This window comes from Sapajus apella, unplaced genomic scaffold (genome assembly GCF_009761245.1).
Source record: "Sapajus apella isolate SASKATOON/1434 unplaced genomic scaffold, GSC_monkey_1.0 scaffold23, whole genome shotgun sequence".
Classification (NCBI taxonomy): Eukaryota; Metazoa; Chordata; class Mammalia; order Primates; family Cebidae; genus Sapajus; species Sapajus apella.
The window spans coordinates 9,831,204-9,846,038 of record NW_022436963.1 but is presented as its reverse complement, the minus strand read 5'-3'; the positions used below and the strand labels follow the sequence as shown (position 1 = coordinate 9,846,038).

The following is a 14,835-nucleotide window of genomic DNA, read 5'->3' as shown; positions in this document are numbered from 1 at the left end:
GGAGGCTGAAGCAGGAGAATGGCTTGAAACCAGAAGGTGGAGTTTGCAGCAAGCCTTGGTCATGCCACTGCACACCAGCCTGGGCAACAGAGCAAGACTCCAACTCAAAAAAAATAATAAAAAAAGGAACAAAGAAAAAAGAATCCTAAAATAATGTGGAACCACAGAAGACCCCAAATAGCTAAAGCAGTCCTAAGCAAAAAGAACAAAGTTGGAAGCATCACACTACCTGATTTCAAATTATACTACAAAGCTATAGTAACCAAAACAGCATTCCACTGACAGAAAAACAGATACATAGGCCAGTGGAACAAAATTGAGAACCCAGAAATAAATCCATGCATTTACAGCCAACTGATTTCCACAGAGGTACCAAGAACATATATTGGGAATAGGGCAGTCTCTTTAATAAACAGTCCTGAGAAAACTGGATATCCATATGCAGAAAAATAAAACTAGATCCCCATCTTTCATCATATATAAAAATCAACTCAAAATGGATTAAAGACATAAATGTAAGGTCTACAACTTTGAAACTACTAGAAGGAAACATTGGGGAACACTACAGAACAGTGGTCTGAACAAAGATTTTTTGAGTAAGATCTCAAAAGCACAGGCAACAAAAGCAAACAATTAACAAAGTGAAGAGACAACCTTCAGAATGGGAGAAAATATTTGCAAACTATCCATCTGCTACAGTTTGGATATTTGACCCTCAAAACTTCACACTGAAATTGACCCCCAATGTTGGCAGTGAGGCCTAATTGAAGGGTCCACTTCCAGTGGGTTGTGGGGGCAGATCACTGATGAATGGCTTGGTGTTGACCTCACCATAAGGCGTGTGTTCTCTATTAGCTCCTGTGGGAGCTGGCTGTTTGGAAGGAGCCTGGCACCTGTCTCCCCTCTCTCTTGCTTCCTCTCTCCAGCAATGCCAGCTCCCTTTTGCTTCTGTCATGGGTAGAAGCAGCCTGAAGCCCTCATCAGAAACAGTTGCTGGTGTCACACTTCTTATACAGCCTGCAGAACCATGAGCCAAATAAACCTCTTTTCTTTATAAACAACCCAGCTTCAGCTATTCCTTTACAGCAACACTATACAGACTGAGATACCATCTGTACTAGTCCATTTTCATGCTGCTGATAAAGACATACCTGAAACTGGGAACAAAAAAGGGTTTAATTGGACTTACAGTTCCACATGGCTGGGGAGGCCTCAGAATCATGGTGGGAGGCAAAAGGCTCTTCTTACATGGTGGCGACAAGAGAAAGTGAGGAAGAAGCAAAGGCAGAAACCCCTGATAAGCCCATCAGATCTTGTGAGACTTATTTACGATCACGAGAATAGCGTGGGAAAAACCAGCCCCCGTGATTATTTCCTCCTGGGTCACTCCCACAACATGTGGGAATCCTGGGAGATACAATCCAAGTTGAGATTTGGGTAGGGACACAGCCAAACCATATCACCATCCAACGAGGGATTAATAACCAGAATATGTAAGGAACTTAATCAACTAAAAAGCAAACAAACAAATAAACTATCAAATAAAAATGGGCAAAATACATAAGTAGACATTCTCAAAAGAAGACATACAAATGGCCAACAGGCACATGAGAAAATGCTTGACATCATTAATCATCAGGGAAATGCAAATCAAAATCACAATAAAATATGACCTCATCCCAGTTAAAATGTCTATCATCATAAAAAACAAAAAATAACAAATGCTGGCAAGGATGCGAGAAAGGGGGAACACTTGTAAACTGTTAGTGGGAAAGTAAATTATTACGGCCACTATGGAGAACAGTGTGGAAGTTGCTCAAAAACTACAAATAGAACTATCATATGACCTAGCAATCCCACTGCAGGGTACATACCCGAAAGAAAGGAATCAGTGTATCAGAGATATCTGAACTCCTATGTTTATTGCAACACTATTTATAACAGCCAAGATATGGAATTAACCTGTGTGGCCACCAGCGGATGAATGGATAAAGAAAATGCGGTATAGGCCGGGCGCGGTGGCTCAAGCCTGTAATCCCAGCACTTTGGGAGGCCGAGGCGGGTGGATCACGAGGTCAAGAGATCGAGACCATCCTGGTCAACATGGTGAAACCCCGTCTCTACTAAAAATACAAAAAATTAGCTGGGCATGGTGGTGCGTGCCTGTAATCCCAGCTACTCAGGAGGCTGAGGCAGGAGAATTGCCTGAACCCAGGAGGCGGAGGTTGCGGTGAGCCGAGATCGCGCCATTGCACTCCAGCCTGGGTCACATGAGTGAAACTCCTTCTCAAAAAAAAAAAAAAGAAAAAAGAAAAAAGAAAATGTGGTATATATACACCATGAAATATTCTTCAACCACAAAAAAGAATGAAATCCTGTCATTTGCAGCAACATGGATGGAACTGGACGAGATCACTACGTTCATATAAGCCAGGCACAGAAAGACAAATACCACATATTCGTATTCATATGTGGGAGATAAAAATGTATATCTCATGGAGGTGAAGAGTAGAATGGTGATTAACAGAGGTTGGGAGGGTAGCGGGGATGAAGACAGATTGATTGATGGGTACAAAAATACGGTTAGAGGGAAGGAATACATTCTAGTGTTTGATAGTACAGTAGGGAAATTATAGTTAACAAAAATTTATTATAAAAAATAGCTAGAATAGGTGAAGGGAAGGAAGGCAGCAAATCACGCTGCCATGTGTGAACCTATGCAACAATCTTTCATGTTCTTCACATGTACCCCAAAACCTAAAATGCAATAAAAGAAAAAAAAAATAGCTATAAGAGAAGAATTACAATGTTCCCAACACAAAGAAAAGTTAACTGCTTGAGGTGCAGGATATTCCCGTTACACTCGTTTGAACATTCCACATTGTTTACATGTACCAAAATATCACATGTAGCCCCAAATATGTATACAACCATTACCTATCATGTTTAGAAAAGAAAGAACTTTGGGTGGTATTGAGATAACTATTTACTCTCTTAACTCTGTGTTTTTAATTAGGTATATGAAAATAACTAGCACATGATGCCAATGATGCCACACATACTATTGCTTAGATCTGGACTGGGTTTAAAAATTAATCACTTTTTTTAAAAACATTAATAATAACATAGACAAAAAAATTATAAAATTGTATGCAAAGGAGTGAAGCCAATAAAATAGTAGCTTAGATTAAGAGAGAGAAATAGTTTCTGTGAGCCCTGAAATTCCACATATCCATCAATATTTAGCCTTTAAAAAATAAATAACAAGGGCCAGGCGCAGTGGCTCACATCTGTAATCCCAGCACTTTGGGAGGCTAAACCATTGAGTCACTTGAGGTCAGAAGTTCAAGACCAGCCTGGCCAACAAGGTAAAACCCTGTCTCTACTAAAAATACAAAAATTAGCTGGGTGTGGTGGTGTATGCCTGTAACCCTAGCACTTAGGAGGCTGAGGCAGAAGAACTGCTTGAACCCAGAAGGCGGAGGTTTCAGTGAGCCGAGATGGCACCACAGCACACCAGCCTGGGTGACAGAGCGAGATTTTGTCTAAAAAAACACAGACTGAGCATGGTGGGAGGCCGAGGCGGGTGGATCACCTGAGGTCAGGAGTTGGAGACCAGTCTGACCAGTGCATGTCTGTAATCCCAGCTACTCAGGAGGCTGAGACAGGAGAATTCTTGAACCGGGGAGGTGGAGGTTGCAATGAGCTGAGACTGTGCCATTGCACTCCAGCCTGGGCAACAGGAGTGAAACTCCGTCTCAAAAAAAAAAAAGAAAAGAAAAGAACAAGAAAAACAACAGCAACAACACATGTTTATGGCCATTGAGGTGTTTTATTCATCATTTCAACACCTTTTTATTGTGTGCCTTCTATGTGCGAGATGCTAGATACATGTTGATTTAGAGATTCTTCTCAAACTGCTTTTTGTATTTACATTTAAAATATTCTTAAAAGGAATTTGATGATTCAAATTAAGTCAGGAAATGTCCATGGACGTTTAGGAGTATGAGAAGTTGCTGTGCTGTCCCTTCCCCACTCCCATGCAAAGAATGGGGTGCAGGGGTGTGCAGGACAGAGCACTGGCCGTCGGAGAGCTCATGATGAGGTTGGAGAGAAAGCATACCAATAAAATAATAAAATGGGAAATCACAGTAAATCACAGTAAAGAACAAGCCCCAGGGGATGCAATGACACACAGTAGTGCATGGTTAACGTGTTTGCACACAGCAGCTGCCACAAAGGCTTTGGGCTGACAAGAAGATTCAGAATTCAGGAAGGTGAGCGAAACTATGTATGGATGATGAGGTATTTGGTCCAATGGAGGGTAGAATTTAGACAGGCAAAGAAGAATGGGATGGTTCCAGCAAAATCAGAAGCATAACAGAGAAAAGCGTATGCTAGGGAGAGCTGACCTACGGACTAGTGCAGAGTTGAAAAGGCTGGAGAGTTGGCCACCGGTCAGAAGGGCTGATTCCAATGTTGACTACCCACAAACAACTATGAACTGGACTCATGAAAAACAAGAGATGTAGTCAGAATGTTTAGGCTGTCTCAATCAATCATTTGTAGAATGTCTACAGAATAGATAGGTGGATGGATGGATGGATGAATGGATGGATGAATAAAGGAAAGCAGGAAGGGAGGTTATGCATATGTAGCCCACATCCACCCCTGCCTGTGTTGTAAGGCCTAAAGTTAAAGTTCAATATTATGTGCTGTCTTGACATCTGGCAAAATGAAAGGGCCTCAAATGGCCTAACAACAAGTCCCCTCCCCACTATGCTCCTGTAGATATGGTCCCCTGGCCAAATAACCTTCCTTATTTAAGGGACTAGGCACAGTTCCTGCTTATCACTGAGTAGCAAGTTTCACTTCCTGCCAGCCCACAGAATTACTCCAAAAGCCAATCACTTCCTCCTGTAGGGATTAAATAGCACTTCACCCTCTTGAAGCTACAAAGCCTTCCTCCCACAGCCCCTGACAGTTTGTTGTATTGGACCGAATGTAGAAAGTTATCACCAAGACAAAAGTATGCCAGATTGCAGGGTCATTTATTATGCCGGCGACCACAGAGGACTCATGTCTCTCCAACCTCTGGTGCCAAAAGGAGGGTGCCATGATTTTTTATACCCGAAAAACCACCTTGGGAGTGGGGGTGAGGGGCGGGGATGGGGATGAAAAGGTTTCGGACATTCCAAGGGCTAGGGGATTCTGTGATTCACCTCCTGGGTGGAGACAAGGGCGGGGGTCTCCGGACATTCCAAGGGTCAGGGGACTTTTGTCATTCTGTTTGTTACTTCAGTGGTTTACAGAAGTCAAGATATACATTTGTTTACACATCGTCTGGGTGGTGATAGAAGTCACAGATTTTAGCAGTTACTGATAAGAAAAGGTAAGCAGCTTTACATAGTTTTGAAGAACAAACCAGCAGTTCTATTTACAGAGGCCAAGGACAGTAGTTATTGTGAGGAGAATGGGGCAGCCACTTCAACTTATTTAAAAAACAGTTTTGCATTTTATAAAATAGTGTTGCTCAGGTTCTGGCTCTAGGCCAGCACAATATCACAAGTTCACTCTGTTCCTGGGCGCAACCCCCGTATGGTCCTGTGTTCCCCTCCCCTGGGCTGTGAGTATGTGACGAGTAAGCTGCTGTCAATCTCACCCGGCCAGTGTAGTGTTTGCTCACCCCCATAACCCTAGCTAGGAATCCTTCCTTCACTAACAGGATGAAGAGGAGGCAATCAAAACCATCCTGCCTATTTTTCTTTGCTGACAGAACCTGGATTTTGTTCAAGGAACCATCCTTCCCAACATGACTTAGAAAATGGTTGCTTCATCCCCAGTTCAGAGATAAATCCTAATTGGTTTTATTCCCTCTTAGTGGTCCCATTAGACTCTAGCATGTGACCCAGTTCTGCCCATTAAAACCTGAGGATAGAGGCAGGGGTGGGGAGCAAAAAAAATAATAAATAAATGAAACCTGAGGATATATCTGATGGGAGGTTTCTGGGAAGGAATTCCTGACTCCTGAGACGGGGGCACTGAAATAAAGGCCCCTGTTCTATCTCTGTAGGTTGCTGTGTCTAGACCCCATGTGTTCACTTGTGGCTCCAGTTACCCTGTGGCCAAGAGCATATACAGCCTGCTCTAGAGGAAACTGAAAAAGAGATGGAAAAGCCTGGGAGCAGTGGCTCACGCCTGTAATCCCAGCATTTGGGGAGGCTGAGGCAGGAGGCTCTCGGGCCCAGGAGTTCAAGACTGAGTCTTAACTGCCACCATTGAGCCAATGAATCAACCTTCACACCTTTGAATAATGTCTTTTCTTAATGTTCATGCCAGTTTGGGTCAGTATTTTCTCTTCCTTGCAACTGCAAACATCTTACTGATACATCAGCTTTTAGCTGTATTGGTAAACATGAATTCCTAAATCCATCCAAAGAGATAGCATTCTTAAAGCATTTTCAGGACCTTTTTAAAGTTCAAACCGATGAAATACTTGGATGAGGTTGATTTAATTATCACAGAAAGAAACTAGCCATTGAGCACCTGCTGCATATATTCACAGTATCCCTAAAGTTGACTGCTTTATTGCCCCTGTTTTATGCAGGAGGAAACAGAAGCTCATGGAGGTATGTGACCAGCTCAGGTCACACAAACAGCAAGCGTCTAAGCTGGAATTTAAAACCCAGGTCTGTCTGTCTTGTCAGACCCCTGCAGGGTGTTTCGCCCTGAGTGAATTAGACTGAGAACTAACTGGGAAGCCTAAATGAAGAAAGAGTTGAAGGAATATCAGTAGACAATTTTTGTTTTTAAAGCAGAACTAGAAGGACTTCTTCTATTTTTTTAGAGAAAACACCACCACCAGCAACCTCTCACTTTTTCTGGCACATCTAAACCAGACACGGAAGTATGTGAAAATGCAAAATCACATGTGAGATGTATAATCAATCAGTCACCAAGTATTTATGGAACTCATAACATGAGGCTGGCAGCCAGGGTACCTGGGCGCTGTGTTTTCTAGTCCCACGGAGAGAGGGGCCAGACTATAGTACAAACTCCAGGACAAGATGAGAATAATCATAAAAATGTAGTTTAAAGATCCCCTCACAGGTCAGGGGCAGTGGCTCCTGCATGTAATCCCAGAACTTTGGGAGGCTGAGGCAGGCAGATCACTTGAGGTCAGGAGTTCAAGACCAGGCTGGCCAACATGGTGAAACCCTGTCTCTACTAAAAATAAGAAAATTAGCTGGGCATGGTGGTACATGCCTGTAGTCCCAGCTACTTGGGAGGCTGAGGCAGAAGAATCGCTTGAACCTGGGGGGCAGAGGTTACAGTGAGCCGAGATCCTGCCACTGCACTCCAGCCAGCCTGGGCGACAGCAAGACTCTACAAAAAAAAAAAAAAAAAAATCCCCTCTCAGGATTATTGGTCCAGCATTTTTTAAGTTTCTAAGATACAGTTGAGCATTGCTTATAAATAAGTTCCTGGAGTCTAGAGTCAGGAAGACTGGGATTAAAATTCCAGTTCTTCCACCACTGCAGTGTGACCTTGAGCAAGCTTCTTATCTCACTGAGCCTTAGTTTTCTGATTTGTGAAATGGAAATAATAATAGTACGTAGTGGCCGGGCGCGGTGGCTCAAGCCTGTAATCCCAGCACTTTGGGAGGCCGAGGCGGGTGGATCACGAGGTCAAGAGATCAAGACCATCCTGGTCAACACGGTGAAACCCTGTCTCTACTAAAAATACAAAAAATTGGCTGGGCATGGTGGCACGTGCCTGTAATCCCAGCCACTCAGGAGGCTGAGGCAGGAGAATTGCCTGAACCCAGGAGGCGGAGGTTGCGGTGAGCCGAGATCGCGCCATTGCACTCCAGCCTGGGTAACAAGAGCGAAACTCCGTCCCAAAGAAAAAAAAAAGAAAAAAAGAAATAATAGTACGTAGTTCAAAAGGCTACTGTGCCAGGTCCAATTTGGTTCTGACAGATGTTAGAGAATATTACTTTTTACCCTTCTGTTATTCCTTTTGAAAAAGTAGATGTCTATAATCTCCCACCTGGAAACGCAGAGCTGGAGTGAAAGCGTGAGCTGGCAGTGGGCCTGGATCATGCTGTAGGGTGATAATCCACATGCTTGGATCTTGTATTTTCCTTTCTCTCTTTTTCCCAATTCAGAAGGGAGCTGACTCTGGGAATACTGTCGGGAGTCTGGAAGCCTGCGGAAGGCGATGCAACCAGCTGTTACAGTAGCTTCAGAAAGGGCCCCGGGATGGCAGGAAAGCAGCAGAGGGGCCTGCTAAGTGGCTCTCCTGAAGCCAAAGGGGCCACTTAGCAGGACCAACAGATCCCTTGACCAACTATGTGGACCAGTGACCCAGAGCCAGATTCATTTCCCTCCCTAGTCATGGCCTTACTTCCACCCCCCAGGACTGTGAGGAACTCAATAAATACATGTTCCTGGGGAAGTGGGTATGTACCCAGGAAAGACCACAGTGAGAGTGTTTTTTTTTCCTTTGGAGAAGGAGTTTTACTCCGTCGTCGAGGCTAGAGTGCAGTTGTACGATCTTGGCTCATTGCAACCTCCACCTCCCAGGTTCAAGCAATTCTTCTGCATCAGCTTCCTGAGTAGCTGGGACCACAGGCATGCACGACCATGCTCAGATGATTTTGTATTTTTAATAGAGACGGCGTTTCTCCATGTTGGTCAGGCTGGTCTCGAATTCCTGACTTCGTGATCCACCCGCCTTGTCCTCCCAAAGTGCTGGGATTACAGGTGTGAGCCATTGAGCCCAGCTGGTTAGAGGTTTTATACCAGGCTGGCACGGCAAAAACCTCGACTCAAAGTCAAGTTCTAGAAAAGAAAGCTTTACTTTTTGTCTACCTGAGTTGTGGCCTGAGAGTCCTACCAGCCATAGCTGGTATGAAGAATTTCCAGTTACTTGTTCCAAGGAGACCACGGTGGATACAAAAGTCCACAAATCTCAACCAGGAGCAGGAAAGAAGGTAAAGCTACAGGCGAGACCACAGGCCCATCGCCAGGAGAAGGGCACGCAGGCAGATCGGCCAGAGGCCTTTGGTGTGGGCTTAGGCACCAACGAGGAAGCAAATGAGGGGGTAATGCAACAAATAAACCCACCTGGCAGAAAACTGCCACTGTTCACAGTCTTTCACACCCAATTCTTATTAAATCCAGAGATTTGGGTTTGCAGCTGGGGTTTAGCAATTAAAACTGTTATGTTGCAACACCTTTCCGGTTTGAAGTGGTAAAGGCATAAGGCCTGCGAATTTGTGGATCTGACACTGCAGTCTTCTGTGCAAACATCTGACTCACTCTGCACCCCCTGGGGGCGAAGAAGCCAGCTCAGGTTTCACTCTTAACCCCCAAACCCTGCTGTGAATGTCAGTTGTTTCCCAGAAGCAAACGGAACAAAGCAAATCTCTTTAAATCAGTGCTGACAGCCTAAACCCAAGTTTATGAAGGTTCAGGCCACAGAGGAGGCCCTGTGCTCCAGGGTTGCACGGTGAGGGGTGAGCGGCTCTGAGTCAAATGAGCCAGAACCTAGACTTCACTATTTTCATCACCTTAACATTTACATTCCGAGAGCCTGGGGAAATGGATCTTTGAGATGACAGAACATTAACCTTTGCTATAGCAAAGTCTGGGCCGTCTCCAAGTGCCTAACAGAAAATGGTACTCCTTATCTTCATTCTAGCCTCCAGTCTGTTGGAAAGGTCAAGACAGGGGAGGGGCATGGACAGCGGCAATGTCTCAGGAAATCTCAGTGCTCACAGGGCCTGTAGCTACCCTCCAAGTCCGCTCTGGCATTTTCTGCATGAGTAAACTCAGGCTTAGGAGAGGTTAGGGAACCTTTGCAATGTCCCAGCGCTGGATGGTCCATGAGCTGCGGCTGAGGTCCACACTACCTGCTCTGGTCTGTTCACTCACTGTAATGAATGTGTGCTGGTTACTACCAAGGAACCTCTGTCTGTGGTTGTATGGGTCATGGTGGTCGGCACGGCCCCAGCCTCCCCTATGGAAGTCGAGGAGGCTCCAGATTCCCTCTGCCCACCTCCTGAGAGCAGATATGTGACCCACACCCTGCCATCAGGACATTACACCTGCAATGTCTGTGGGAGATCAGAATACACCCCACTAAATATGCCTGTTTGTTATAAGCACTGTTGAGCTGAAGGCAATTGAGAAGATGCAGATGCAGGAAAGCTCTCTGCCCTTCCTCTAATGCCTAAAAGAGGGACATAGATTTACGAAGACAAAAGGTATCCTGTACCCACTTCTACTAAGAAGGACAAGGGCTGGGGCCAGGCACCGTGGCTCATGCCTGTAATCCCAGCACTTTGGGAGGCTGAGGCGGGTGGATCACCTGAGGTCAGGAGTTTGAGACCAGCCTGGCCAATCTGGTGAAACTCTGTCTCTAATAAAAATACAAAAAATTAGCTGGCCGTGGTTGCAGGTACCTGTAATCCCAGCTACTTTGGAGGCTGAGGCAGGAGAATCACTTGAACCCAGGAGGCAGAGGTTGCAGTGAGCCAAGATGGTGCCACTGCACCCCAGCCTGGGCCTGGGTGACAAAGAGAGACTCAATCTCAAAAAAAAAAGACAAAGGTCAACCACTGAAGACAACTTGAGACCTTCATGTACCTGGAGATGGCGCCAGAGCAATCAACATGAACAAGCTTCACTCACTGGCCTTTATCTGCCAATTACTTGCCTTCTCACCAGTTGCTGCCCCTAGAGACTCACTTCTGTTCTTTGCTGGAGGTGCTACATAAGCTGGAATTCTTGGAGAACAACTCATTCCCTGGGTATTCCCTATGTGTATATATTGACGGAAAAGAGGGTCATAATCCAGACCCCAAGAACAGGTTCTTGGATCTTGTGCAGGAAATAATTCAAGGAGAGCCACAGACCACAGTGAAAGAAGCAAATTTATTGGAAACCTGCTACAGAGTCAGGTAAAGGATCGTCAGAAAGCAGGAGGAAGAACATGCCATCCTTGGTTAGCATCTCTACTTATAAGACGCTATGAGGAGCTATAATTAAACTTGAAATGTGCAGATGTGCTTGCTAAAGGTAGTGGCTATTAGTGTTGTCAGTGACCATTAATCCTTCAATCAAAGTGGGCTCATTATTGTTATCTTTAAGTACATGGGCTCCATGTTTAGGACATCTGGACGTTCTGCAGGCTTGGTGGGAGCTGCTCTGTAGGGCCATAAATATTCGGTAATTATAATTGGTGGTCAGCTTAGAATGTGGCTATTTTCAGGTCCTAAATATTAACCTTTTAAGTGTCTTGTGAGTGCCCAGTTACTCACTTCCAGAGAGTCACTCTGGTCATGTGTTCCTAAACTAGAGGCCTGGTAAGCAGGGGTTGCTCTAACATATATATAAATTCATAAACTCCTGTTTGATTTACTTTTCTCATGTTAATCTGTCTTTTGTTACAGGGCTCTTTTCTAACTAAGAACTTATGAAGGTTGAAGAAAAATTTGTTTTTCCTTCCCAACATGTCCAAACTGCCCACGGCCGCCACATTGGTTCTGCCACAGACTACTGTGACCAGGGCTACGTCTTTTTTTTTTTTTTTTTGAGACAGAATTTGGTTCTTACTGCCCAGGTTGGAGTGCAGTGGTGCAATCTCAGCTCATTGGTTACAACCTCTGCCTCCTGGGTTCAAGCGATTCTCCTGTCTCAGCCTCCTAAATAGCTGGGATTACAGGCATGCGCCACCACACCTGGCTAATTTTGTATTTTTAGTAGAGATGGGATTTCACCATGTTGGTCAGGCTGGTCTTGAACTCCCAACCTCAGGTGATCTGCCCACTTAGGTCTCCCAAAGTGCTGGGATTACACTCATGAGCCACTGCACCCAGCCCCAGAGGCAGGTCATCTAACAATAAATTTGCCCAGTGACCAGTTCACCTGTTAACCAATTTGCATAATGAACAGTGTGCCTTGAATCAGACCTCTTTTGAGAGCTTTTGCATTTATTCAGCTGCCCTATTCTTCTTTTTAGTCACCTTTTAGGCATTTTTAAGGATTAAAAAAATTAATTTCCCCTAAGGGGTTTTTCCCCTGCTAAGTTTCAAATTTCTGATTATTTATGAAATGTATTGTCTTTTCTAAACAATGAAATTGTTCTTTATCTTGTGGGAGTCTTTGGATAATATATCAACCTTCAAACAAACTGTAAGATACTTCTTTGTAAGTTTATATCAAAGTTGGAGGTTTTTTATTTTATTTTGAGATGGAGTCTTGGTCTATTGCCAGGCTGGAGTGCAGTGGCACAATCTTGGCTCACTGCAGCCTCCACCTCCTGGGTTCAAGTGATTCTTCCGCCCCAGCCTCCCAAGTAGCTGGGACCACAGGTGCGTGCCACCACGCCTGGCTAATTTTTTTGTATTTTTAGTAGAGACAGGGTTTCACCATGTTGGCCAGGATGGTCTCAATCTCTTGACCTCGTGATCCACCCGCCTCGGCCTCCCAAAGTGCTGGTATTACAGGTGTGAGCCACTGCGCCAGGCCAAAGTTGTAGGTTTATAGCAAGAGACGCTTACTGAGTCTGATGTTCAAGATATTAAATTCAGAAAGTAATCCTAGATTTGAAACATTAAATGAGTGCTCTTGGTGAGCAATTGAGCTGACTTTCATGGTGGCATGAGAACAGCACAGCTCTTAGCAGCTAACCATAATTAATGTCTGATGATAATGACTAAGAATATACTAGGCCAAATGTGTGCTACTGGGTTCATATTTCATTTCGGTCCATAAATAAGTATTGTGTGTGACTATATTTATAATAAAAGCAGGCCGGACGAGGTGGTTCATGCCTATAATCCCAGCATTTGGGAGGCCAAAGTAGGCAGTTCACTTGAGGTCAGGAGTTCGAGACCAGCCTGGCCAACATGGTGAAACCCCATCTCTACTAAAAATACAAAAATTAGCTGGTCGGTTTGATGTACGCATGTAATCCCACCTCCTGGGAATGCTGAAGCAGGAGGATCACTTGAACCCAGGAGGTGGGGTTACAGTGGGCCGAGATTGTACCACTGCAGCATTTGTACCATTCAGCATTTTCGGAGGCCAAGGCAGGTGAATCGCTTGAGCCCAGGAGTTAGAGACCAGCCTGGGCAACATGGCAAGACCCCTGCATCTACAAAAAAAAAAAAAAAAAAAAAAAGAAAAGAAAAAATTAGCCAGGAGTTGTGGCATGTACCTGTGGTTCCAGCTACTTGGGAGGCTGAGGTGGGAGGATCAGTTGAGCCCAGAAGGTCAAGGCTGCAGTCAGCCAAAATTTGCCACTGCATTCCAGCCTGGGGGAAAGAGTTAGACCCTATGTCAAAATAATTTTAAATATAGGTCAGGCATTGTGGCTCACACCTATAATCCCAGCACTTTGGGAGGCCAAGGTGGGTAGATCACGAGGTTAAGAATTCAAGACCAGCCTGGCCAACATGGGGAAACCCCGTCTCTACTAAAAATACAAAAATTAGCCAGGTATAGTGGTGCTCGGCTGTAGTCCCAGCTACTCAGGAGACTGAGGCAGGAGAATCACTTGAACCCGGGAGGCAGAGATTGCAGTGAGCCGAGATCATGCCACTGCACTCCAGCCTGGGTGACAGAGTGAGACTCCATCTCAAAAATGAAAACAATGAAATGACTGGTTAAACTAGTCATTTATCTATTGGCATTGATTTAATTACTTTCAAAAAGGAACATGCTCACTATTATAATATAGTTCCTTTTTACACCGACCCAGAGATCATAAGGTGACATCTTGTCTCCCTAAATATAAGAACTAAACATAAGAAAAGTCTGGTATAATCGTTCAGAGAGACATTAACACCAATGTTATAAGTCAGTTCTAATGTATTTAATAAAACGGCTTTCCTTTAGTCAAAATAATGTTTTTAAATCTAGTCAAATAATCAGCATCAAAATGTTTGGGACACTCAGGAGTGTCTCTTTGGTGCCTGGAAATGGGTGTTTTATTCATCCTCTAGAAGTTCACAGTACAGCGTGTGGGCGAAGCTTTCTGGGCAATGTGTCCCTCTGTCAGCTTTTGCCTCTGCAAAGCCAAACTGTGGGTTGTGTGTCTGAGTATTACAACCCACAAGAAATGTGGCTATGGCCAGAAAACATAAGTGTGAATGATTTTGGAACACTGCGCATCTCATGAGTCACATGGCAACAGCCCTGACCGCGGTTTGTACACCTTCTACCCTAGCAGCCGCCAGTCAAGCGAAGAGGGCGCCCTCTAGGGGTGAGCCTGGGCAACAAAATAGTCACCTTCCCTTGGGAAACAATGTGGAGATTCACCTTTAGGAAGTCCCTTTCCTAAAAAGCTATGCTTCTAAATCTTTCAAATATGAAATTCTATCAATAAGATATCAGAAGTAACCAAATAAACCGACGTGTGTGCCTGCATGTGTATGTATGCATGCTCGCCCATATAAACTGAGTGTCACTATGAGCGGGAAACTAGCATGGGTGCTGGCCTCCCGGGAGGGGAACCGCATAAAGGAGAAGAGGACAGGAGGGGAACTCACTTTTCCCTCCCCTCAACTTTTATCATGAAAAACGTTCAAACAGAAAAGTTGAGAGAATAGTGCAATAAATTCTCGCATAATCAGCACCTAGATTTCACCGTGCTTAGCGTGTTTGTTTTATCTCTATATTAGTTTGCCTGACTTCTCTTAGACTTACCTTTCACGGTAAAGCTTTGGATCCTTTCAACTGTGTACTGTGTATATGTCATCTATCCAGATAAATTTCTTTTTTTCTTTTTTTTTTTTTTTTTTGAGACGGAGTTTCGCTCTTG

At 44.4% G+C, this 14,835-nt stretch overlaps 1 protein-coding gene across 1 annotated transcript in view; it reads right to left on the bottom strand.

Annotated features, from left to right (window-relative positions):
- Positions 1-13,253, bottom strand: part of KCTD6 (potassium channel tetramerization domain containing 6) — a 36,656-nt gene extending 23,403 nt beyond the window's left edge. The window contains exons 1-2 of the mRNA XM_032290297.1: positions 13,231-13,253; positions 8,053-8,211 (exon numbers count right to left, since the gene is read on the bottom strand). Coding sequence (XP_032146188.1) covers positions 8,053-8,105 — 53 coding nt within the window. The 5' untranslated portion in view covers positions 8,106-8,211; positions 13,231-13,253. The remainder of the gene's footprint in view (positions 1-8,052; positions 8,212-13,230) is intronic.
- Positions 13,254-14,835: the final 1,582 nt, after the last annotated feature.